The sequence below is a fragment of the Oncorhynchus keta genome, chromosome 33 (genome assembly GCF_023373465.1).
Source record: "Oncorhynchus keta strain PuntledgeMale-10-30-2019 chromosome 33, Oket_V2, whole genome shotgun sequence".
NCBI lineage: Eukaryota > Metazoa > Chordata > Actinopteri > Salmoniformes > Salmonidae > Oncorhynchus > Oncorhynchus keta.
The window spans coordinates 22,136,364-22,164,096 of NC_068453.1; the positions used below are offsets into that span (position 1 = coordinate 22,136,364).

Here is a 27,733-nt window from a genome sequence, read left to right on the forward strand (position 1 = left end):
GCAGTCGCCTTCCAGTGTAAACTGACTAGCAGTCGTCTTCCAGTGTAAACTGGCTAGCAGTCGTCTTCCTGTGTAAACTGGCTAGCAGTCGACCTTCCTGTGTAAACTGACTAGCAGTCGTCTTCCTGTGTAAACTGACTAGCAGTCGCCTTCCTGTGTAAACTGACTAGCAGTCGCCTTCCAGTGTAAACTGAATAGCAGTCGTCTTCCAGTGTAAAACTGACTAGCAGTCGTCTTCCTGTGTAAACTGGCTAGCAGTCACCTTCCTGTGTAAACTGGCTCGCAGTCGTCTTCCTGTGTAAACTGGCTAGCAGTCGTCTTCCTGTGTAAACTGGCTAGCAGTAGTCTTCCTGTGTAAACTGGCTAGCAGTCGCCTTCCAGTGTAAACTGAGTAGCAGTCGTCTTCCAGTGTAAACTGACTAGCAGTCGCCTTCCAGTGTAAACTGAGTAGCAGTCGTCTTCCAGTGTAAACTGACTAGCAGTCGTCTTCCTGTGTAAACTGGCTAGCAGTCGCCTTCCAGTGTAAACTGACTAGCAGTCGTCTTCCAGTGTAAACTGAGTAGCAATCGTCTTCCAGTGTAAACTGAGTAGCAGTCGTCTTCCAGTATAAACTGACTAGCAGTCGCCTTCCAGTGTAAACTGAGTAGCAGTCGTCTTCCTGTGTAAACTGGCTAGCAGTCGCCTTCCAGTGTAAACTGGCTAGCAGTCGCCTTCCTGTGTAAACTGGCTAGCAGTCGTCTTCCAGTGTAAACTGACTAGCAGTCGCCTTCCAGTGTAAACTGACTAGCAGTCGTCTTCCTGTGTAAACTGGCTAGCAGTCGACCTTCCTGTGTAAACTGACTAGCAGTCGTCTTCCTGTGTAAACTGGCTAGCAGTCGTCTTCCTGTGTAAACTGGCTAGCAGTCACCTTCCTGTGTAAACTGGCTCGCAGTCGTCTTCCTGTGTAAACTGGCTAGCAGTCGTCTTCCTGTGTAAACTGGCTAGCAGTAGTCTTCCTGTGTAAACTGGCTAGCAGTCGTCTTCCAGTGTAAACTGACTAGCAGTCGCCTTCCTGTGTAAACTGACTAGCAGTCGTCTTCCTGTGTAAACTGGCTAGCAGTCGTCTTCCTGTGTAAACTGGCTAGCAGTCGTCTTCCTGTGTAAACTGGCTAGCAGTCGTCTTCCTGTGTAAACTGGCTAGCAGTCGCCTTCCTGTGTAAACTGGCTAGCAGTCGTCTTCCTGTGTAAACTGGCTAGCAGTAGTCTTCCTGTGTAAACTGGCTAGCAGTCGTCTTCCAGTGTAAACTGACTAGCAGTCGCCTTCCAGTGTAAACTGACTAGCAGTCGCCTTCCTGTGTAAACTGGCTAGCAGTCGTCTTCCTGTGTAAACTGGCTAGCAGTCGCCTTCCAGTGTAAACTGAGTAGCAGTCGTCTTCCAGTGTAAACTGACTAGCAGTCGCCTTCCAGTGTAAACTGAGTAGCAGTCGTCTTCCAGTGTAAACTGACTAGCAGTCGTCTTCCTGTGTAAACTGGCTAGCAGTCGCCTTCCAGTGTAAACTAACTAGCAGTCGTCTTCCAGTGTAAACTGAGTAGCAGTAGTCTTCCAGTGTAAACTGAGTAGCAGACGTATTCCAGTGTAAACTGACTAGCAGTCATCTTCCAGTGTAAACTGAGTAGCAGTCGTCTTCCAGTGTAAACTGACTAGCAGTCGTCTTCCTGTGTAAACTGGCTAGCAGTCGCCTTCCAGTGTAAACTGGCTAGCAGTCGCCTTCCTGTGTAAACTGGCTAGCAGTCGTCTTCCAGTGTAAACTGACTAGCAAGTCGCTTCCAGTGTAAACTGACTAGCAGTCGCCTTCCTGTGTAAACTGACTAGCAGTCGTCTTCCTGTGTAAACTGGCTAGCAGTCGTCTTCCTGTGTAAACTGGCTAGCAGTCATCTTCCTGTGTAAACTGGCTAGCAGTCGCCTTCCAGTGTAAACTGACTAGCAGTCGCCTTCCAGTGTAAACTGAGTAGCAGTCGTCTTCCAGTGTAAAACTGACTAGCAGTCGTCTTCCTGTGTAAACTGGCTAGCAGTCGTCTTCCTGTGTAAACTGGCTAGCAGTCACCTTCCTGTGTAAACTGGCTAGCAGTCGCCTTCCAGTGTAAACTGAGTAGCAGTCGTCTTCCAGTGTAAAACTGACTAGCAGTCGTCTTCCTGTGTAAACTGGCTAGCAGTCACCTTCCTGTGTAAACTGGCTCGCAGTCGTCTTCCTGTGTAAACTGGCTAGCAGTAGTCTTCCTGTGTAAACTGGCTAGCAGTCGTCTTCCTGTGTAAACTGGCTAGCAGTCGTCTTCCTGTGTAAACTGGCTAGCAGTCACCTTCCTGTGTAAACTGGCTAGCAGTCGCCTTCCAGTGTAAACTGAGTAGCAGTCGTCTTCCAGTGTAAAACTGACTAGCAGTCGTCTTCCTGTGTAAACTGGCTAGCAGTCACCTTCCTGTGTAAACTGGCTCGCAGTCGTCTTCCTGTGTAAACTGGCTAGCAGTAGTCTTCCTGTGTAAACTGGCTAGCAGTCGTCTTCCAGTGTAAACTGACTAGCAGTCGCCTTCCAGTGTAAACTGACTAGCAGTCGCCTTCCAGTGTAAACTGAGTAGCAGTCGTCTTCCAGTGTAAAACTGACTAGCAGTCGTCTTCCTATGTAAACTGGCTAGCAGTCACCTTCCTGTGTAAACTGGCTCGCAGTCGTCTTCCTGTGTAAACTGGCTAGCAGTAGTCTTCCTGTGTAAACTGGCTAGCAGTCGTCTTCCTGTGTAAACTGACTAGCAGTCGCCTTCCAGTGTAAACTGACTAGCAGTCGCCTTCCTGTGTAAACTGACTAGCAGTCGTCTTCCTGTGTAAACTGGCTAGCAGTCGTCTTCCTGTGTAAACTGGCTAGCAGTCGTCTTCCTGTGTAAACTGGCTAGCAGTCGTCTTCCTGTGTAAACTGGCTAGCAGTCACCTTCCTGTGTAAACTGGCTAGCAGTCGTCTTCCTGTGTAAACTGGCTAGCAGTCGTCTTCCTGTGTAAACTGGCTAGCAGTCGTCTTCCCGTGTAAACTGGCTAGCAGTCGTCTTCCTGTGTAAACTGGCTAGCAGTAAACTGTCTGGGAAATTCTTGCCAGCCTTATCATGTTTTATATCATGTGTAAGCTGTTTTTCTCTCACTGGTGTGATATTGATCTGTAACTAAGATGATATTGCTGCTGGAATCTTAGCAATGGCCACTCCTGGATGTAACTAATAATAAAGTTTTTACAGAACGGTTACCTCACAAGAACTGACAGCAGTAGAGCAGAAACTGAACTGTCTCACTCGCTGACAGAGCTCATCAGTGGCCACGACACTTCACTTCACTGAATTAACCCTATCCAAACTGAACAGAACTCAAACCTAGTTCCTAGCTTGCTTGGACTACACTCTTAGCACCTATTTTTCTAACTTGAACGGTTCCAGGTAGAACCCATTGAGTTCCAGGTATAGAAGGATTCTATAGATCATCCTTTCTATAGAGGGTTCTACATGGAACCCAAAAGGTTTCTACCTGTAACCAAATAAGGATGATCCTATGTTGACAGCCGAAGAACCCTTTTGGAACCCTTTTTTCTAAGAGTGTATAATCCGGACATAGAGTATGGCCGGAAAATGAGGAATAGTTATGCTTTAGGCTACTCATTGTTCAACTATTTGCATATTCAAACAGCAACATAATAAGTTGATAGAATCTGTTGAATAGGCTATTTCTTCCCAGTACACCACCATTACACAGATCATATCTCGAAATTATAAAACATGAGAATCTTTTTTTTTAAACTGGAGAAAAGAACGTAGGCTACTAGAAACAAAACTGCCCTACAATTAAAACAATCCATTGTATTATTGTCAATTTAAAACAAAAGACTTAAGAGGATAGGATATGAGAAAAGGATATGACTCAATACACTGTTTCATTCACCGTCCTGAGGCTGTGGGAGCAAGACATTGTACAGGCCTAAAACAAGACACAGGAGGCTAATGAAAATAGCAGACTAGGAGATATCCCACATCCACGGAAGTGTGTCCCACCAGAGACAGGCTATAACAATGATATCACCAGGATGAGCTGAAATCAAATGCTCGCAGACATGCACAGTACACACACGCAAGCATGTACATATGCAAACACACACACACACACACACACACACATACACACAGAAATATACACACCAAAATACACTTACGCAAGCATGTACCTGTGCACAGACAACTTCCCATGTTACTCTCAGATCAAAATAGTCAACCATAAATGACATAAACAGAACAGAGAATAAGAGGTGCTGACCCACCCTGTCCATTAGTGTCCGGAGTGAGACAGAGAGTAAAAGTGAAGTGCAGAAGTTTCTCTATGGAGCTCAGGGTTCCATGCTCTGTGAGACCCCGTCAAGTCTAAACTCTCTCCCACCGAGCAGCATTCGTGCCGGGCATGCCTCTGTCTCCCTGTCCCCCTCTATCCCTGGATCAGGCTTTCAGATCAGACAACTAACACGAGGATAACCACGCAACACCAGCTTCCCTCTCACTCCGAGTCCATGTCTCCTCCTCAGCCTGTGAGAGAGTGTGAGTGAGAGAGAACTAGAGTGTATGTGCGTGTGTCTGGGTGGTCACTGTAACTAACTGAATCAGCGGTGTTACTCACCCCAGGACAGAGTGGGGAAGAAAGAGAGAATGAGTGAGATGGAGAAAGGGAGGGAGGGGGGGGATAGAGGTGGTGCAAGTGTCTGTGTTTGTGTGTGGGTTGGTTTTTCTAAAATCCCCAAAAGTCCCCACAAGGATAGTAAAACAAGAAAAATTCTCCTTTGTGGAAACATTTCCCACATCCTCATGAGGACAAAGGCTATTTTAAGCGTAGGGGTTAGGTTTATAGTTAGGGTTAGAATTAAGGTTCAGGTAAGGGGTTAGTGGTTAGGGTTAGGTTTAGCGTTACAAACTTTATAAGCCTTTTTAAAACTCAAATACACTACAAGTGTGCATTTCCTGCTGTGCAGGAAAATCCTCACCAACAAAAGCAACAAAAGCAACAAATTAAGATCCTACATCTGTAGGCATACAGCTCACTACACAGACTGTCTACTGAAACCCTTCTACGGTCATTCCCTACATAGTGCATTACTTCGTTAGTGCACTACTTCTGACCAAAGCCTATGTAGGGAACAGGTTCCATTTGGGACGCAGGCATCGAGTCAGTCTATGTGCCTACCAATCATCTCATCCATCTTTTACTCCATTTTGTGACTGTTGCTTAAGGCTGGTTTTTTAAACCAAATCAGTCAGTTTCACTTTAAAACAGCGTGGTGATAAGGATACTGCAGGCAGGAGGGATTGTAAGGAACAATCATCAGACACACAGACCAGGAAGAGCTGTTCGCTGAGAAAGGAGCAGATTGGTGCTTTATCTCTACAATGAGTGCTAAAACAATTCACTTCCGAAAAAATATGTTTCTTTCTGCTAATTGGACAAATTGTACTGCCTTCGAAAATAAAAAGAGTTCAAAGACACCCTGTTTTCCCTCTGTTTCATGACAATCAGCTTTACTATGCTGATGGTCGGAAATACAAATGCTATTACAAAGCCAACTAAATTCATAGCCTGAGTGACACCGGAGGCAGAAAACCAGGTCATTTGTACACTCGCTGCCAGTCAAATGTTCAAGCTTGACAGGCTCACAGCTATAAACATGGACTGAGACCTCAAAAACAATTCTGACAAAAACATGAAAAGACACCAAAAACAAACAAAAGGCAAAATGCCTCTAGATATAAATAATATGGACTAGTCTGGTCATTTCTGCATCATAAATAGAATACTCATGACATATACCCTGAACAAGTCTATGGAAGCTGTAATGTCTATATGGGAGCTGTAATGTCTATAGAGTGGCTATGTGTGTTGAACAGGTGCTGTATGTGGCGTAACTAGTTAAATGTGTTTAATACAGTTAGTCATTACCTGCTTTTCCAGCTTCTGCTGCCTGAGGCTGGTGCTGTCATCATCAAGGGCACTGAGAAGAGACGAAAGACAAAATGGTTACTATCCACTCATAACTCATATCTGACTGAGACATAATACAAGTGGTTCTGTGGTTAATACCAATCTGTTATCTGGGTCTCATCTGTTATCTGTTATATTTACAATAAGAAACCATTTGCTACAGTGGTCACTAATGAATGCACCTCTGATCGAGGTTGGGTGGTATGCAGATTTTTATTCCCGCTTCTGTACCATACCGGGGTATTTGGTATTACCGGAAGTGCACACAGGGGGGGGGCCTTACTTATTTTTGAAAAAGGTATTGAAAATCATACCATCGGTATATCTACAGTTTCAAACATTTCAACTCAGATTTTCACAATTCCTGACATTTGATCCTCGTAAAACAAATCCCTGTCAGTTAGGATCACCACTTTATTTTAAGAATGTGATATGTCAGAATAATAGTAGAGAGAATGATTTATTTCAGCTTTCATTTCTTTCATCACATTCCCAGTGGGTCAGAAGTTTACATACACTCAATTAGTATTTGGTAGCATTGCCTTTAAATAGTTTAACTTGGGTCAAACGCTTCGGGTAGCCTACCACAAGCTTCCCACAATAAATTGGGTGAATTTTGGCCCATTCCTCCTGACAGAGCTGGTGGAACTGAGTCAGGTTTGTAGGCCTCCTTGCTCACACATGCTTTTTCAGTTCTGCCCACACATTTTCTATAGGATTGAGGTCAGGGCTTTGTGATGGCCACTCCAATACCTTGACTTTGTTGTCCTTAAGTAATTTTGCAACAACTTTGGAAGTATGCTTGGTGTCATTATCCATTTGGAAGACCCATTTGCGACCAACCTTTAACTTCCTGACTGATGTCTTGAGATGTTGCTTCAATATATCCTCATAATTTTCCTTCTTCATGATGCCCTCTATTTTCTGAAGTGCACCAGTCCCTCCTGCAGCAAAGCACCCCCATAACATGATGCTGCCACCCCCATGCTTCACGGTTGGGATGGTGTTCTTCGGCTTGCAAGCCTTCCCCTTTTTCCTCCAAACATAACGATGGTCATTATGGCCAAACAGTTATATTTTTGTTTCATCAGACCAGACGACATTTCTCCAAAAAGTATGATCTTTGTCCCCATGTGCAGTTGCAAACTGTAGTCTGGCTTTTTTTATGGCGGTTTTGGAGCAGTGGCTTCTTCCTTGCTGAGCGGCCTTTCAGGTTATGTCGATATAGGACTCGTTTTACTGTGGATATAGATACTTTTGTACCTGTTTTCCTCCAGCACATTCACAAGGTCCTTTGTTGTTGTTCTAGGATTGATTTGCACTTTTCGCATCAAAGTACATTCATCTCTAGGAGACAGAACGTGTCTCCTTCTTGAGCGGTATGACGGCTGTGTGGTCCCATGGTGTTTATACTTGCTGAATATTGTTTGTACAGATAAACGTGGTACCTGCAGGCGTTTGGAAATTGCTCCCAAGGATGAACCAGACTTGTGGAGGTCAATTATTTTCTGAGGTCTTGCTGATTTCTTTAGATTTTCCCATGATGTCAAGCATAGAGGCACTGCATTTGAAGGTAGGCCTTGAAATACATCCACAGGTACACCTCCAGTTGACTCAGATGATGTCAATTAGCCTATCAGAAGCTTCTAAGGCCATGACATCATTTTTTAAAAAAATTCCAAGCTGTTTAAAGGCACAGTCAACTTAGTGTATGTAAACTTCTGGCCCACTGGAATTGTGATACAGTGAATTATAAGTGAAATAATCTGTCTGTAAACAATTGTTAGAAAAAATACTTGTGTCATGGACAAAGTAGATGTCCTAACCGACTTGCCAAAACTATAGTTTGTTAACAAGAACTTTGTGGAGTGGTTGAAAAACAAGTTTAAATAACTCCAACCTAAGTATATGTAAACATCTGACAACTGTAAATTCCCCGGTATATGGTATATTGGCGCCCCCCCTTGGGTTGTGCCGTGGCGGAGATCTTTGTGGGCTATACTCGGCCTTGTCTCAGGATGGTAAATTGGTGGTTGAAGATATCCCTCTAGTGGTGTGGGGGCTGTGCTTTGGCAAAGTGGGTGGGGTTAAATCCTTCCTGTTTGGCCCTGTCCGGGGGTATCATCGGATGGGGCCACAATGTCTCCTGACCCCTCCTGTCTCAGCCTCCAGTATTTATGCTGCAGTAGTTTGTGTCGGGGCTAGGGTCACTTTGTTATATCTAGAGTACTTATCCTGTCTTATCTGGTGTCCTGTGTGAATTTAAGTATGCTCTCTCTAATTCTCTTTCTTTCTCTCTCTCGGAGGACCTGAGCCCTAGGACCATGCCTCAGGACTACCTGGCATGATGACTCCTTGCTGTCCCCAATCCACCTGGCCGTGCTGCTGCTCCAGTTTCAACTGTTCTGCCTGCGGCTATGGAATCCTGCCCTGTTCACCCGACGTGCTACCTGTCCTAGACCTATTATCTGACCATGCTGGTCACTTATGAACATTTGAACATCTTGGCCATGTTCTGTTATAATCTCCACCCGGCACAGCCAGAAGAGGACTGGCCACCCCTCATAGCCTGGTTCCTCTCTAGGTTTCTTCCTAGGTTTTGGCCTTTCTAGGGAGTTTTTCCTAGCCAACGTGCTTCAACACCTGCATTGCTTGCTGTTTTTGGGTATTAGGCTGGGTTTCTGTACAGCACTTTGAGACATCAGCTGATGTACGAAGGGCTATATAAATACATTTGATTTGAAAATGTGATATATTGCTCAAGCCTACCCTGTTGTCACTTACATCAATGACACTAATGATTTTCAATGGAATTCCACCAGGGGGCATCGCTACTGTGAATAATAACTGTGGACAAGGCACCGAAATCTCCTGGCAGAACTAGAATTGAAGGTTACCAAGGTGTTCGCTTGAAAAAGCAGTTACACTGCTGCACATAACTAAGACTGTCATACAGGATTACTGTCATACCTTAGGCTATAAATGTTTGAGCTTAGCCTGACTGCATGATCTGCACACTGTAAAAAAACATGTAGCTGTTAATAAATATAATTTTGTCCAGGAGTTGTTCATGACCACAGAGGCTAACTTGAAGAGAAAAGCTTAGGGCTCAAGCTACAAAACGCCTCACTTTCCTGGTGAGGTCAAAAATGATACTGTATCAGGACTGTATAATGCAATAGAACAACGCATCAGACAGCAGCACTACTGTGCTACAAAGCAACAGCAAGTCTAGATCTAAAACACAGTTCTCCATAGAGTCCTGTCTCTGGCCGTCAGAGTGGTGGCTGTTTGAGACTACTTTTCCTGGACTCCTGTGAAAAGGCCCGCTGGGTACATGTTGCTAAGCTACAGTGGAGAAGGAGAAGAAGGTGGGAGTAGCAGTGGGAGTCTATTCAGAGGCACAGAGCGAGTTAGAGGAACCCACCGATACTCTACCCAGCCACAGACATAACCTACAAGACACTCTCACTGACAGACATAACCTCCAAGACACTCTCACTGGCAGACATAACCTACAAGACACTCTCACTGACAGACATAACCTCCAAGACACTCTCACTGGCAGACATAACCTACAAGACACCCTCACTGACAGACATAATCTACAAGACACTCTCACTGACAGACATAATCTACAAGACACTCTCACTGCAAGAACACGGCGTATGTGGGGGGGGGTGGAGTGATGGAGGATGGGGGAGTGTGTGATGGAGGGTTGGGGGAGATTGTGATGTAGGATGGGGGAGTGTGTGATGGAGGGATGGGAGAGTGTGTGATGGAGGATGGAGGAGTGTGTGATGGAGGGATTGGGGTGATGGAGGATGGGGAGTGATGGAGGATGGTTGAAGATTGGGAGGGAAAAAAACAAGGTTCTGCCACCACCTGCTGAAATCTCTCAGAACAATTTAACATCTCTGGGCTTCACTAATTTCTCTGTCAGTCCACATGCTCACACCATCTGTTGCTGTCAAACAGCCTCGGCTGTATTATACCCTTTACATCTCCCATTCAGACAGAGCGTGTTACAGGAGCAGAACAAGAAGAACTTCATTAAGCACAACTATCTACAGTAAATAACAATCTCTCCATACCACTGATTCTCTCTCTATCACCATGAGGATATAAGGGCCTCATTATGTCATCATCACCATTTCTGAAGGACCTGCACCAAATGCCAAGAGGAATAGAAAGCAGGACGATCATCTGCTGAGAGGCAAACATCATCCGTCTATTACGTGAACTCAGATTATTACAGACAACAACACCGATGACTTGGCCACGCCCTCCAACATCCTCAGAATGATGGATTAAAATCATTAGGCTAAGTAAGTAAGTAAATTACTACAGATTGAAATTCCACATTCTGTGGCAATAAGAAATACCAATGTCATCGAACCAATGACTTTTGGACCTGACTTGGCGAGTTGCTTGTCTATTTATTCAACAACAACCCGTTTGGTCAGCTTAACATTAATGATCAGTCATCTCAGAGGCTGTAGAGCACTCTGTTTTAGTATACTGATTGTTACAGCCCTCTTTGAGTCTAATCAGCCCAGTGCAGCGCTATCCATACAGGCGTGCAGATCTGTCCACAGGGAAGCCATTACATGGCTCTGAGCAGGTGTTGGTGACGGCAGTGACGAGTGAAGGATGATGGGAGGTGTTAATTACACATCCGGGATGGTCATTACACTCAGAATAAAAAGGTGCTATCTAGAACCTTAAAGGGTTCTTTGGCTGTCCCCATAGGAGAACCCGTTGAAGAACGCTTTTTGGTTCCATGTTGAACCTTTGCTATAGACGGTTCTTAATGGAACCAAAAGGGGAAGAACCCTTTTAACCCTTTTTTCTAAAAGTGTAGGGTGTCCAGAGGAGGAGCGGAGGAAGAGCAGGGGAATCTTTCTTTTCAACAACTGTCCAGCTAGGGACCTGGGTGGAGACGCAATGGGAATACTCTCCACTGGGGAAAGGCTGGAGGCTTGGTGGGTATGGTTACTATCAAAGGGTGTTTGACCTCTTTTGGACTGGGGGAAAAAACATAGTTGGGATACTGTCATTAAATGTGCCGGCCTGTAAAACTGACCCTTTTTAGGTGGCTCTAACACCCGAAAAGTGTCCCCATTCAACCATAGAGGTAGAAGAGTGACTGTGTGTGGCCACTGTGGACATTCCTTGATTCCATTCATCTACTTGACACCACAATCAATATGGCTATCCATCTCCCAACACTCAACCTAGTCTCTCTGACAACACAACAGCTCTTTCTAGTAGACCCTTATCCAGACTGTTCTGCACAAATTTCACTTCACCGGTTGCACTACAGGGTCTTTACCTGGCACTCACAAAAACAGAGCATTTCTGAAGTAGTCTGTCAACTGACCTATTGGACCATACTATGAGTAAAAAAAATATTCTTTGACCATGAAATGACTAGTTGATGGAAGCTGTGGGTGCCTGGGTGGGTGGTTAATCACAGGTATTCTAATTGATCAGTGCTAAAGATGTAGGATCTTAATTTAAGCCAGTTTGCTACAGCAGTATAATAATATTGCAGCAACAGGAAATGTGAATTCTTATGTGGTTTATAGTTATTGGACATTTTTTGTAGGGGTGATGCATTTTTCGTAAGGGAAAATAAAGTCTGAAATTTCAAAGTGGAAATTACAAACTTCAGCAGCCTCAAATATACTCCAAGTTTTAAATCTCCTGCATTGGGTGATCAAGTTAAGATCCAACATCGGTGCTGCTTACCTTGCTGTTGAGGTAGAGGAGAAGCTGGCGGAGCTGGAGGGTCTTCAGAGCCATGGGGTTTTCAAACAGGAACACAGGACACAGAGAAGAATAGAGTTAGCAAGAGATCAGTGACACCAAAAAGAACCATGCTAAAACGGGATGCTTTGGTACTGTTCTGACAGTAATGTTCTGACAGTCTCTACACGTGTGTAGTCCTTCAGCTTGAGAAGCACATGATCTTTCAAGCTTAGAGGGAAATGGAAATCGATCCCCAGTCCATAACACATAATAAGCTATATATTTTTAATTTATCTAAAATAGGCCTACCTGAGCTAGCAGACATAGAACAGACAGTGGCCTGTACAGTAGTACTACAAATTAACACCTATATAACTGTGGCGTGGTCACAGCCCCCAGACAGTGAATGAACACCTATATGACTGTGGAGTGGTCACAGTCCCCCAGACAGTGAATGAACACCTATATGACTGTGGAGTGGTCACAGTCCCCCAGACAGTGAATGAACACCTATATGACTGTGGAGTGGTCACAGTCCCCCAGACAGTGAATGAACACCTATATGACTGTGGAGTGGTCACAGTCCCCCAGACAGTGAATGAACACCTATATGACTGTGGAGTGGTCACAGTCCCCCAGACAGTGAATGAACACCTATATGACTGTGGAGTGGTCACAGTCCCCCAGACAGTGAATTAACACCTATATGACTGTGGAGTGGTCACAGTCCCCAGACAGTGAATGAACACCTATATGACTGTGGAGTGGTCACAGTCCCCAGACAGTGAATGAACACCTATATGACTGTGGAGTGGTCACAGTCCCCCAGACAGTGAATGAACACCTATATGACTGTGGAGTGGTCACAGTCCCCAGACAGTGAATGAACACCTATATGACTGTGGAGTGGTCACAGTCCCCAGACAGTGAATGAACACCTATATGACTGTGGAGTGGTCACAGCGCCCCAGGCAGTGAATGAACACCTATATGACTGTGGAGTGGTCACAGTCCCCAGACAGTGAATGAACACCTATATGACTGTGGAGTGGTCACAGTCCCCCAGACAGTGAATGAACACCTATATGACTGTGGAGTGGTCACAATCCCCCAGACAGTGAATGAACACCTATATGACTGTGGAGTGGTCACAGTCCCCAGACAGTGAATGAACACCTATATGACTGTGGAGTGGTCACAGTCCCCCAGACAGTGAATGAACACCTATATGACTGTGGAGTGGTCACAGTCCCCCAGACAGTGAATGAACACCTATATGACTGTGGAGTGGTCACAGTCCCCCAGACAGTGAATGAACACCTATATGACTGTGGAGTGGTCACAGTCCCCCAGACAGTGAATGAACACCTATATGACTGTGGAGTGGTCACAATCCCCCAGACAGTGAATGAACACCTATATAACTGTGGAGTGGTCACAGTCCCCCAGACAGTGAATGAACACCTATATGACTGTGGAGTGGTCACAATCCCCCAGACAGTGAATGAACACCTATATGACTGTGGAGTGGTCACAGTCCCCCAGACAGTGAATGAACACCTATATGACTGTGGAGTGGTCACAGTCCCCCAGACAGTGAATGAACACCTATATGACTGTGGAGTGGTCACAGTCCCCCAGACAGTGAATGAACACCTATATGACTGTGGAGTGGTCACAGTCCCCCAGACAGTGAATGAACACCTATATGACTGTGGAGTGGTCACAGTCCCCCAGACAGTGAATGAACACCTATATGACTGTGGAGTGGTCACAGTCCCCCAGACAGTGAATGAACACCTATATGACTGTGGAGTGGTCACAATCCCCCAGACAGCTCCGGTAATGTATGGTGCTCCCAACCCGGTCCAGAGTCCGGTCCTGAAGCTCCAACTACAACCCTGCTACCCTGTAGCCAGGAGGGAGTCCCAGCGTCACGCAGCTGAGGGTGAGGTCTCGGAGTAGGAGCCGTTGCCATGACGCCACACTTGAGGCTAGCCTCTGAACACAACACAGTGAACCCACAGGGATTTGTTGTTAGAGGAGTCTAAATGTGGCGTGAGTTCATGCCAAGACAAAATACTGGGAATAAAATTGCTAAACTTGGTCCTCTGACTTAGTTACATGTCCGTCTTTCTTCAGTTTCTAAGATGTATCAGATATATAGACTGATAGGCCACGTGCTAAAACTGGACATGACTGTATCGTAATAGCTAAAAATGCTTTCAGCAGAACTCCACAGACGCCATTTCCTCTGACTCAGAGGGAGATATTGCACATATCAAAACCGCAGACCATTTACACAAACTGAATTTAACACCAATTAGGAAAGTATATGTTTTGTGAGCTTTAGCCTAGGCCCAGTATCTTAAGTAAAATATTCCAACACTTTTATTTTGACAGAAAATGCCAGAACATGGAATTTGCTTAGTCATAGCAAAATGAACCAAACGGTTTCTTGTCAATGTGAAACCACATTATTCTGATTTTCTGCCTTTCTACATAGGCTTTTCTTACATGCTCCTTGAATCTGTGTAAGTAGAGCGGTTTCTGGATGACAACCAGTTACTCCCAATTACCAGAAGTATAAACAAACAAACCGGAACTACAGAAGCTCGTTATCTCATGCATCCCATTGAGTCACGGCAGATTCTTCGGTCTACACGCAGAATCGGCCCACGGGAGATTAGGTAGGCTAAAATGATGTAGCCTACATGATACAGTTGAGAACCAGCCTACCTATTGCAAATACCAGATTTGTTTCTCTGTCTGTCAGTCCCTGAGTCAAATGGGTGGATTGTCCAAGCCACTGAGGAGGCATGTGTTCGGAATGTGCTGGAAAACAGAAAGTAAATTGCACTTCATTTTCTACCCTGTTGAAACGGCTTTCTCACCCACAGGTCTTGAACAGTTAGATACTTGAGGTCCAGCTGGTTTGTTATAGGTCTGCTGAGCCATTGTGAAATAGGGATACAACAACCACACCTTTATGGAAAGGGAATTACTGATACTGATTTAAGGCACATTGAATTAAACCAGGAACAATTTTCCTACAGCAGACTGAATGGTAAATGATTTTGAGTGAGACTGTGAGTGCATGATTGTCTTTGGTCACCGACCATGATAATCGTGTGCACTATACCTTACAGACACCCTGATTTTCATTTGTCCATCCATGCGCTTGTTCAGTAATTTCATGTGCTGCATTTTTCCCTCCACTCTGAGGTTTGTGGTATCAGCCTCAGATGCTGCTGTGTTAAGGTCCCTTTCCACCCCTATGTTCAGCTCTTAAAACAGACACTCGCATCCTCTGCCAACTGAGTCACCCAAGCATGAAACCTACAGCAGAGAGAGAAGGGAGCCTCAGTTGCCCTTACGGAGAAAGAGAGAAGGATAGGCTACTGGAAAGGGCTTGAGAGATAGGTGAGATGTTTTACATGCCAGGATTGCAGCTGTGCTATCTGTGTGCATGCCTGCTGGACACAAACAAACAGTGTCTGGGTGTTTGGGGGGCTATAGGACAGGTCGTTTGCAAATTATATTATACAAATTATACATTTTGAAGTTGTGTTTTATTACTGTGTAGGCGACTTGTTCTTGTAGGCTAAATGTTTTTTATTTTTTTTATGATATTCATTTACGATTTACGAGCAGGGATGGGCAATGGGCAATGTTTTGCTTTTCGATAAAACCCGTCTTGCTGATATAAGAACATCCAATGCATATGGATGGTTCCGACCTAGAATATGTGGACATCTATAAGTACCTAGGTGTCTGGCTAGACTGTAAACTTTCCTTCCAGACTCATATCAAACATCTCCGATCCAAAATCAAATCTAGAGTCGGCTTTCTATTTCGCAACAAAGCCTCCTTCACTCACGCCGCCAAACTTACCCTAGTAAAACTGACTATCCTACCGATCCTCGACTTCGGCGATGTCATCTACAAAATAGCTCAACAAACTAGATGCAGTTTATCACAGTGCCATCCGTTTTGTTACTAAAGCACCTTATACCACTCACCACTGCGACCTGTATGCTCTAGTAGGCTGGCCCTCACTACATATTCGTCACCAGACCCACTGGCTCCAGATCATCTACAAGTCCATGCTAGGTAAAGCTCCGCCTTATCTCAGTTCACGGATCACGATGGCAACACCCACCCGTAGCACGCGCTCCAGCAGGTGTATCTCACTGATCATCCCTAAAGCCAACACCTCATTTGGCCGCCTTTCCTTCCAGTTCTCTGCTGCCTGTGACTGGAACAAATTGCAAAAAAATCGCTGAAGTTGGAGACTTTTATTTCCCTCACCAACTTTAAACATCTGCTATCTGAGCAGCTAACCGATCGCTGCAGCTGTACATAGTCCATCTGTAAATAGCCCACCCAATTTACCTACCTCATCCCCATATGTTTATATTTATTTACTTTTCTGCTCTTGTGCACACCAGTATCTCTACTTGCACATGATCATCTGATCATTTATCACTCCAGTGTTAATCTGCTAAATTGTAATTATTCACCTACCTCCTCATGCCTTTTGCACACAATGTACATAGACTTTTTTTCTACTGTGTTATTGACTTGTTCATTGTTTACTCCATGTGTAACTATGTATTGTTATCTGTTCACACTGCTATGCTTTATCTTGGCCAGGTCGCAGTTGTAAATGAGAACTTGTTCTCAACTAGCCTACCTAGTTAAATAAAGGTGAAAGAAATAAATAACATTTTATTTATTTATAATAATAAATAAATAAATATGGATGTCCGGTAAATTTCTCAAACATCCGGTAAATTAAAATCTTGCCGGTCACGGTGTCCACCGCCTAATTTTCCTAATGGAAACCCTGCCCAGGCTACATGTCTGTTCCTTACACTAATCCTCTACACACATCCTCTGAAAGAATACACAAGCAGATTACATCAAATAATCACAGTCCACATTGCAGCAATAGAACAGGAAAGGGTGGGAACTGCCCTCTGATTTTATTCTCCTCTCAGGGTAAAAATGGACCTATGGATTTCACATTTTTTTCTGCAGAGTTAACAGTAGAGGTCGAACGATAATGATTTTTCAATACCGATACCGATTATTGGAGGAACAAAAAAAAAACGATACCGATCAATCGGCCAATTTTTTTTTACATTTATTTGTAATAATGACAATTACAACAATACTGAATGAACACTTATTTTAACTTAATATAATACATCAATCAAATCTATTTAGCCTCAAATAAAAAATGAAGCATGTCCAATTTGGTTTAAATAATGCAAAAACAAAGTGTTGGAGAAGAAAGTAAAAGTGCAATATGTGCCATGTAAGAAAGCTAACATTTAAGTTCCTTGCTCAGAACATATGAAAGCTGGTGGTTCCATTTAACATGAGTCTTCAATATTCCCAGGTAAGAAGTTTTAGGTTGTAGTTATTATAGGAATTATAGGACTATTTCTCTCTATACCATTTGTATTTCATTAACCTTTGACTATTGGATGTTCTTATAGGCACTTTAGTATTGCCAGTGTAACAGTATAGCTTCCGTCCCTCTCCTCACTCCTCCCTGGGCTCGAACCAGAAACACAACGACAACAGACACCCTCGAAGCAGCGTTACCCATGCAGAGCAAGGGGAACAACCACTCCAAGTCTCAGAGCGAGTGACGTTTGAAACGCTATTAGCGCGCAACCCACTAACTAGCTAGCCCTTTCACATCGGTTACACCAGCCTAATCTTGGGAGTTGATAGGCTTGAAGTCATAAACAGCGCAATGCTTGACGCACAATGAAGAGCTTCTGGCAAAACGCATGACAGTGCTGTTTGAATGAATGCTTACAAGCCTGCTGGTGCCTACCACCGCTCAGTCAGACTGCTCTATCAAATCATAGACTTAGTTATGATAACATAATAACACACAGAAATGCGAGCCGTAGGTCATTAATATGGTCGAATCCGAAAACTATCATCTCGAAAACAAGACGTTTTTTCTTTCAGTGAAATACGGAACAGTTCCGTATTTTATCTAACGGGTGGCATCCATTAGTCTAAATATTCCTGTTACATTGCACAACCTTCAATGTTATGTCATAATTACATAAAATTATGTCAAATTTGGCGGCCCAAACTGTTGCATATACACTGACTCTGCGTGTAATGAACGCAAGAGAAGTGACACAATTTCACCTGGTTAATATTACCTGCTAACCTGGATTTATTTTAGCTAAATATGCAGGTTTAAAAATATATACTTCTGTGTATTGATTTTAAGAAAGTTATTGATGTTCATGGTTAGGTACACATTGGAGCAACGATACGCACCGCATCGATTATATGCAATGCAGGACACGCTAGATAAACTAGAAATATCATCAACCATGTGTAGTTAACTAGTGATTATGATTGATTGATTGTTTTTTGTAATATAAGTTTAATGCTAGCTAGCAACTTACCTTGGTTTACTGCATTCGCATAACAGGCAGTCTCCTCGTGGAGTGCAACGAGAGGCAGGTGGTTAGAGCGTTGGACTAGTTAACTGTAAGGTTGCAAGATTGAATCCCCGAGCTGACAAGGTGAAAATCTGTCATTCTGTCCCTGAACGAGGCAGTTAACCCACCGTTCATAGGCCGTCATTGAAAATAAGAATGTGTTCTTAACTGACTTGCCTTGTTAAATAAAGATTAAATAAAGGAGTAAAAATAAATCGGCGTCCAAAAATACAGATTTCCGATTGTTATGAAAACTTGATATCGACCCTAATTAATTGGCCATTCCCATTAATCGGTTGACCTCTAGTCAACAGTAACCTCTTACGCACACAGCACCATGCTCTACTCTCAGGGCACCTCTGGTCAGCACAGTCCTAATGCACAGACATCAAACAGACATCAATAGGAATGCTGGGGGACCATAGGGAGAGTTGATTTCCCTCAGACAAGCCATTACATTAAGCACAGTGCCCTCAGTTCTGAAACTGATTGAAAACCTAGAGTAAGATGAGGCAGGGAAAGGCATGCTCCAACATGTCATGTCAGTGTTTCCCCTGTATTCATAAAATGTTTTCAGTGTAAACTTAAACGACTAAAACCAGATATAAAGTATGCAGAAAAGATAATGAGGGTACATATTTTTAAATAAGATAATCATTGAACTATTGATTTTGTTATAATGTTTGAGTCACTCAGATAGCATAAGAACACAGCATAAGCCATGGCAAAATGTGTAGAATTGCATGAAATTTGCTTAAAGGCAGCTGTCCAGTGTTTCCAGATTAATATGACCTATAATGAATTACAATATGAGTAAAATAGTTTTCCTTCCAAAAAAATGTAATTAAGTATGCACAGCAGCTTTTCTGTGTTGGAATGGTTTAGGCGTACGCCAACAACAGAATGGCGTGGGCATATACCGGTCATTAAAAAAAATGTAATACGAGTAGACCACTGATTGGTCAGCTCAACCTCGTTAGGAGTATTACATCATACTCCACAAGGAAATAGCAAGCTCCAATTTGTGGTTTGGCCACAAATACGAGTATAGGATGAGTCAACAACATTATTTCAATATGCGAATAGTATATAACAGAATATTACATTTTAAAAGTGAGATTTTCACTGGAAGGTTACTTTAAAACTGCACATTTTCCCTCAGTCTCATGGCAAAATGTGTAGAATTGTAGGAAAGGATCAGCAAGTTACTAGAGTAAAGTCAGCATAAATATGGAAAACATCAGATCATGATAGAAATTTAATTTGGTGTTAACAGGTTACGCTAGCTAGCTAACACTACTTTAAATTGCTCATCAAAAGAACCATCAACTCGGGTAGAAAGTTGTCAGCGCCTGATTCGTCATCAGCTCAACAGTATAGCTATCATTTAGCCATTATAGCTAACCATCTTTTTCTGCCCCCGGTGGGAAAATGTCGATGTGGCTGTAGTTTATGCTTTGGCCACAAATTCAAGTACAGGACGAGTCAACAACATTATTTTGTAGTTAACCTGTTAAGTCGACCCTCTACTTTTTTGAACATTCTGTTAAAAATCGCGCAACATTTCAGCGCCCTGCTACTCTGGCCAGGAATATAGTATATGCATATGATTAGTATGTGTGGATAGAAAACACTCAGACGTTTATAAAACTGCTTAAATCACGGCTGTGACTATAACAGAACGTGCGTTTCATCGAAAAGCGCAGGAAAATCTGATCACTGAAAATGGAAATAAATATCCTTGCGCTACTTCCAGGAATTGTTCAAAGTGAACCGAATTAAATGAGGCCGAGGTTGCAGTGCCTACAGCTTCCACGCGTTGTCTAGAGTCTTGTCATTTGATTCAGCTTTGATTCTTGGTCTAACCGAATCAAGGGAATCGATTCCCTCCGGTCTCCGACCGGATGTTTTGGTCGAGTTCTCTCCAAGACATGTTTTCGAGACGGACACCTATAGAATTGACATCGCCTCCTGATGAATTTTATCGCTTATTAACGTGTACTAATACCTAAAGTTGCATTACAAAAGTATTTCGAAGTGTTTTGTGAAAGTTTATCGTCGATTTTTTGAATTTTAAAAAAATGACGTTACGTTATGAAACGCTATTTTTTTCCGTTTATCACACAGTCTTCATAGATCGATATCTAGGCTATATATGGACAGATTTAATCGAAAAAAAGACCCAATAGTGATTATGGGACATCTAGGAGTGCCAACAAAGAAGATGGTCAAAGGTAATGAATGTTTTATATTTTATTTGTGCGGTTTGTGTAGCGACGACTATGCTAATTATTTTGTTTACGTCCCCTGCGGGTCTTTTGGGGTGTTACATGCTATCAGATAATAGCTTCTCATGCTTTCGCCGAAAAGCATTTTAAAAAGCTGACTTGTTGCCTGGATTCACAACGAGTGTAGCTTTAATTCAATACCCTGCATGTGTATTTTAATGAACGTTTGAGTTTTAACTAATACTATTAGCATTTAGCGTAGCGCATTTGCATTTCCAGAGCTCTAGATGGGACGCCTGCGTGCCAGGTAGGAGCAAGAGGTTAACAGAATATAAACTTTTTAAAGTGAGATTTTCTCTGGCCAGTTACCATAAAACTGCTAATGTTATCTCATCCCCATGGCAAAATGTTTAGAATAGCATGAAACTAGCTATACAACTGTAAAATGTTTTCTCCGCCATATGGCAAAATGTGTAGAATTGCAGGAAATTAGCTTTAAAACTGCAAGATTTTGTCTCAGCGTCCAACATCTAAAATGTTTGGTGGAAATCCTAGAGGAAACACTGTATTTTTTTTTTCCACCTTTATTTAACCAGGTAGACCAGTTGAGAACAAGTTCTCATTTATAACTGAGACCTGGCCAAGATAAACGCAAAGCAGTGCGACAAAAACAACACAGAGTTACACATAAACAACAGTACAGTCAATAACAGAAAATAAAATAAAAATAGACAAATCTATGTACCGTGTGTGCAAATATAGAAGAGTAGGGAGGTAGAGGCGAAAATAATTACAATTTAGCATTGATACTGTAGTGATAGATGTGCAGATGATGATGTGCAAGTAGAGATACTGGGGTGCAAGAGGATAAGTACAAATATGGGGATGAGGTAGTCGGGTGTGCCATTTACAGACTGGCTGTGTACAGGTACAGTGATCGGTAAGCTGCTCTGACAGCTGATGTTTAAAGTTAGAGAGGAAGATATAAGACTCCAGCTTCAGAGATTTTTTAAATTTGTTCCAGTCATTGGCAGCAGAGAACTGGAAGAAAAGGCAGCCAAAGGAAGTGTTGGCTTTGGGGATGATCAGTGGAATATACCTGCTGGAGCACGTGCTATGGGTGCGTGTTGCTATGGTGACCAGTGAGCTGAGATAAGGTGGGGCTTTACCTAGCAAAGAGCTATAGGCTGACTACACCACTTGTGTCGCGTGCATGAGCTTTGCAAAATAAATGTATAAATCTATATTATTCAATCATTGCACCCACACTGCTCCCGCATCTGCGTTGCCAAGGGCTAAAATAGAAGTCAGTTCTATTTGTAACGCAGATCGCGCTGCAAGTCCTGCCTCTCCCATCTACTCATTGGTTTATAGAAGCAGGTACCAACGTGCGATTTCCTCATTGTTTATACCCACGTGGGTGACTGAAAGAGGAACAAGGTTAGTGGCGGTAATGCACCTAATTTATGAAAGTTGCCAATCGCAATATAATGTCAAGAGAAGAAAAGGCCTAAAAGATGACTAGAAAGAATTCGGCTGACCGTTTTTTGTGTGGATTAATTGTCAGAGTAGAGGACCTTGTGCATTTCAGGTAAAATAACAACTCAATGTTTATATCCCAGGACAAATTAGCTAGCAACAGCAAGCTAGCTAAATAGGTCAAATTAGCTAGCAAGTGCAAGCTAGCTAGCTAAATTGCCATAAATGTTTAATGCTTTTCGACCTGTCCCCAAATTAATGTAATTGGTTCAGTTTGTTTTGATATTTTAACCTGTGTGTCGTGATCGCGTTTGGTGTTGGGGACAAAATAAATGTATGCACGATGGCGCACGTGCTCAGACGGTTTGGGTTCCATGTTATAGATAACCTGGAGCCAGTGGGTTTGGAGATGGATATGTAGTGAGGGCCAGCCAGCGAGAGCATGCAGGTCACAGTGGTGGGTAGTAAATGAGGCTTTGGGACTACATCCAGTTTGCTGAGTAGAGTGTTGGAGACTATTTTGTAAATGACATCGCCAAAGTCGAGGATCGGGAGTATAGTCGGTTTTACAAGGGTATGTTTGGCGGCATGAGTGAAGGAGGCTTTGTTGAGAAATAGGAAGCCGATTCTAGGTTTCATTTTGGATTGGAGATGCTTAATGTGAGTCTGGAAGGAGAGTTTACAGTCTAACCAGACACCTAGGTATTTGTAGTTGTCCACATATTCTAGGTCAGAACCGTCCAGAGTAGTGATGCTAGTCTGGCGGGAGGGTGCGAGCAGCAATTTGTTGAAGCGCATATAATTCGTTTTACTAGCATTTATAAGCAGTTGGAGGCCACAGAAGGAGTGATGTATGGCATTGAAGCTCGTTTGGAGGTTTGTTACCACAGTGTCCAAGAAACAAGCTGAGGTTATACCTCTGTATAAGAAGGGGATAAAGTCTGACCCTGGGAATTATAAGCCTGTATCTATCCAATGTGTAACATCAAAGATCCTGGAGAGAATTGTACATGAGCAAATGTATGAATATGTTAACAAACAGGGTCTAATGTATGATTTTCAATCGGGTTTTTAAAAAAAACATACTCCACTGATTCATGTCTACTTTACTTGACTGACTTCACAGGAAAGAGATTGATGGGGGAAATCTGTGTGCAATGGTACTGCTTGACCTACAGAAAGCCTTTGATACAGTTAACCACTGTCTCCTAATCTCCAAACTGGAGGCACTGGGGTTAAGCAGTATCCCTCTAGGCTGGGTAAAGTCCTATTTATCAGGAAGGGAGCAAGTAGTAGAGGTTAATGGTTCACTGTCTCAGGCAAAACCAATTAGTTGTGGCGTTCCGCAGGGGAGCGTGCTTGGGCCTCTGCTGTTTTTATTGTATATTAACGATACGAAAGATGCTTGTTCTTGCCGTCTTTTTCTTTATGCGGATGACTCTACACTTCTGGTGTCTCATGAAAAAGTACAACTATGTTGGAGAGCATACTTAGCACAGAGCTTACTAACATTAGCAAATGGCTTAGAGATAATAAGCTATCTCTGCACTTAGGGAATACTGAAGCAATTATTTGGAGATCCAGACCTAAATTGTGTAGGTTGTCTGAAATCAGAGTGGAGTTAGGGGGTGAGGTGCTGACTACTAAAACCTCTGTTAGCTACTTGGGATGTATCCTTGATGAAAGCTTGGGAGGTGTGAGCATGGCCAATAAGGTGCTAGGGAAGGTTAATGCCAGGACTAAGTTTTTGGCTAGAAAGTCCAAGCTGCTTGATAAGGACTCCATGAAAGTGCTAGCTATTGCCCTCATTCAATGCCATTTCGACCATGTTAGTACTTCCTGGGTTGGGGGCTTATCTAAACTTATGAAGGGGAAGCTCCAGATATCCCAGAATAAGCTGATCATGGTAGTATTGAAGGTGAGTCCACGTACTCACATAGGCAGGAGCTGCTTTCAGGAACTAAACTGGCTGCCTGTTGAGGCTGGGGTGTCCCAGATTAGAATAGGTTTGGTTTACAGGAGTATTTATGGTCCTGCGCCCAGATATCTAAGTGATTACTTTCCTCGTGTTAGGGATGCACACAATCACAGCACCAGATCAGGTGTTGCTGATGTGTGCTTATACAGGTTCAGGAATAATGCTGGGAAAAGTACTTTCTTATATACTGGAGCCTCAGAATGGAATGAGTTGCCTCTGTCTATAAAAACATAGTCCTCTCTGGACAGCTTTAAAAAGAAAGTAAAAATATGTTTGATGTCTTCTGTGCCCATATGAATATGATGTAACTGGAATGATGAGATAGCTGTTCTTCTTCTATGTTTTTGTTTTATTATTTCACTGACGTACTGTGTTTGATCTTGTCTAGCCATCTTGTCTCAAAAGGACCACAATGGAAATAAGTCCCAGACTTTATTGTGTGTTATCCTCGATGATTTTATTAATGTGCATGTAAGGCTTTTTTTTTTTATTGTAAAGTGGCTGTTCCACTGGATGTCATAAGGTGAATGCACCAATTTGTAAGTCGCTCTGGATAAGAGCGTCTGCTAAATGACTTAAATGTAAATGTAATGTAAATGCTTTTAAGTTTTATATGTGCTTATTTTTTTAAATGGTCAAATGAATAAACTAAACTAAACTAAAAAGGGTCAGATGTATACAGAATGGTGTCATCTGCATAGAGGTGGATCATAAAATCACCAGCAGCAGGAGCGACATCATTGATATATACAGAGAAAAGAGTCGGCCCGAGAATTGAACCCTGTGGCACCCCCATAGAGACTGCCAGAGGTCCGGACAACAGGCCCTCCGATTTCACACACTGAAGAAGTAGTTGGTGAACCAGACGAGGCAGTCATTTGAGAAGCCTATTGAGGCTATTGAGTCTGCCATAAGAATGAGGTGATTGACAGAGTCAAAATCCTTGGCCAGGATGATGAAGACGGCTACACAGTACTGTCTTTTATCAATGGCGGTTATGATATCATTTAGGACCTTGAGCGTGGCTGAGGTGCACCCATGACCAGCTCGGAAACCAGATTGCATAGTTCTTGTGTCAACATGTTTGCCTATTAATTGTCCTGAGCCCTTTTCAACAGTGTCACAAAGGGAATAGCCAATAATATTGTTTGTTGTGGGTGCAATGGTATTGCAACATTCGTAGCCACTCTTTAAAAATCAAAGACTGTGGAATTCTCTATAGCCTCCAGATAGGATGTCATAAGGTGAATGCACCAATTTGTAAGTCGCTCTGGATAAGAGCGTCTGCTAAATGACTTAAATGTAAATGTAAATAACATTCAGCCATACTACATTCCAATCCACAATAATATGGGGGAGGAGTGTCATTATTTTGAACAGAAATGCACAGCATAAGGAAAATGATTGCTTGTGAAATAAGCATTAAGAATCCCTAAATGACACTCAACTTAACAGGGTGAAATGAAGTTGCAAAAAGCAGGGTCATAAACAGTATAAAGTCAATTGTAATTTTAATGAAAAGTTGTCATGACTGTGTTTATGACAGCTGATTCTGTTATGCAGAAGGGTTCAGGTAGTGTTAAATAATAATCATACTCTGACTGACATATTGTAATTTGTCTATTGCCTCCATGTAGCATATCACATAACTATCACATACTTAACCACGAACTGAACCATCCAACACCCTATTCAACATCGGATTGTCCCCATGTTGGCCACAGAGCCATACAATCATTATCCTATGACATTAGCTTGATTCACCTGCTTTTGTTGATGTTGTTCATCCTGTCACTTCTTCCGTTTCGGGAGACTTCTTTGGTGGTGACCGTGCCGAGTGATGTTGCCAAGATTGCCCCCCTCATAGGCCCTAATACTGTATTTTTTAGCAAGCAGCATGCTACAGTACCCACATTTATGCGGTGCCGTCTCCAAGGACAATGGAGCAAGCTCCTATGACAAAGCCACAGTAACTCGAGAAATCGAGTGTAATATAGTCCCCATCTGATGGCTTTCGTGACGCAATAATGTAACGTTAGCAACCCAACATATTCAAGACTTGAGCCTTGATAGATGTTTATAACGTCGTTATAGCTCCGTTGTCAACATGCATGTTCATACAATTTTGACATTTTTCAGATGGAACGTTGTAGCTAGCTAACAAGTTAACATTTTAAAAATACTATCTCATTTTCAAACACATTACTGTTACAAAACATGAATCAAAAAGTTTACGAGCAATCCATGAAGAATTGTGTGCTTGCTGCTTAAACCGTTAACACGCACGCTAACGTTAGCTAGCTAACAATCGATGGGAGTTTTCCTAGCTACAATTCACTGACCAGCTCAAGCTTCCTTTTCGTGATAAAACGATGCCCAAATCGTTAAAAATAAGCGTTTAACTCTGCTTGATTCCTGACAAGAAAAATTGAATAGTTAGCTCCATTTAAAGTTGTGAAAAATATGTATTTTAGTTTGTGCTTGGTATTATCTTCCATGATTGATTTACCACTCAGCCTCTGTTCTAGTCTCTTCACGGAGCACGCTATCTTCAGGCAAGCAAGAAACGTTAGCCAGCTAGCCTAACATTAGCCAAACTAGCATCAGACTTCTCGAGCAGCAGTGCCTTCTGAAAAAGTTAAGTGACAGACCAGTCTCGCGCACCACCCACCAGACACACTTCGCCCATCAAATTTGGTCACCGCATGTCTACATAATATCATGGGCAAAGAACTATCTATATATATATATATATATATATATTTTTTTTTTTTTTTTTTTAACTTACCTTATGCTGTAGTAACTCATGTTTATGCACGGTTGCTATGGATCCCAGCTGGTGGTGGCCTCCTGGTGCAGCAGACAACTTTCCTTGACACGCTTGGAAAATTGTTCCCCACAGCCCTAGTTACCGCACATGACTACAACACAGTGTTGCCAACTCCTCAGTAAGGAAAGTAGCTATTGGCTGTCCGAGAAGTCGCTAAATGACGCCATCGCCTAATTTGCATAATTGGCCATGTGCATGTAATTGTGATGGATGCTGTAGGAGAGAGGAATAAAGTCGTGGGAGAGACAAAAAGTTAGTAAAAAACACCCTGAATATGTTTAGAACTACAAATTAACTTTATAAGAAGCAGTGCGGCTTGGTTGGGTTGTGTTTCGGAGAACGCATGGCTCTCCACCTTCGTCTCTCCCGAGCGCGTACGCGAGTTGTAGTGATGAGACAAGACAGTAACTACTAACAATTGGATACCACGAAATTTGGGAGAAAAAGGGGGTAGAAAAAAAGGAAAAGTTTATCGTTTTTTTATGTCACAATTCCAACCCTCCTCCTTTATCTGGACTTGGGACCGGCAAAAGTGACCCAAAAGAGACACTAGCGGAGTTACTTAGTTGTTTATTTATTTTTTTTGTTTTTTTAGTTTAGTTTTCTTAATTTGATTTGGTTTTTAACCTTAGTGTCCACTTAGGAGGCTACAACAAGTCACAGTAAAACATGAACATTTTTAACCAACACATTTTTAACATGTATCAATCTAAATGGACCAAAAAGAGACAATAGAAAAAACTGTCAATGTGAGAAAATTATGGTAACTAGTCTGGCCCTAATTCAGGTTAATAGTTGTTTTTTTTACAGACCCGCCTCCACACACACACAGGCTGTGCTGGCTCACAGAAAGAGTGGGTCATTGTCATTTTGGTCAGGGCTCTCTATGGCAGGTTCAGCAACTGAGGGAGCTGACTTAAATAAGTAAGCAGCTGATGTGCCAAAAAGCTGCAAAA

General features: G+C 42.8%; 1 protein-coding gene across 3 annotated transcripts in view; it reads right to left on the reverse strand.

The window, feature by feature from the left end:
* The window catches only part of tulp3 (TUB like protein 3), a 54,308-nt gene extending 27,407 nt beyond the window's left edge, over window positions 1-26,901 (reverse strand). The window contains exons 1-3 of one of the 3 annotated variants that reach the window (XM_052492450.1): window positions 26,736-26,901; window positions 11,778-11,819; window positions 5,982-6,033 (exon numbers count right to left, since the gene is read on the reverse strand). In XM_052492450.1, the coding sequence (XP_052348410.1) occupies window positions 5,982-6,033; window positions 11,778-11,819; window positions 26,736-26,755 (114 nt within the window). In that variant the 5' untranslated portion in view covers window positions 26,756-26,901. Of the gene's footprint in view, window positions 1-4,320; window positions 4,576-5,981; window positions 6,034-11,777; window positions 11,820-25,711; window positions 26,712-26,735 lie in introns of those variants that run through there. The other 2 variants (XM_052492449.1, XM_052492451.1) reach the window with 2 other exon arrangements.
* Between the last annotated feature and the right edge of the window lie 832 nt (window positions 26,902-27,733).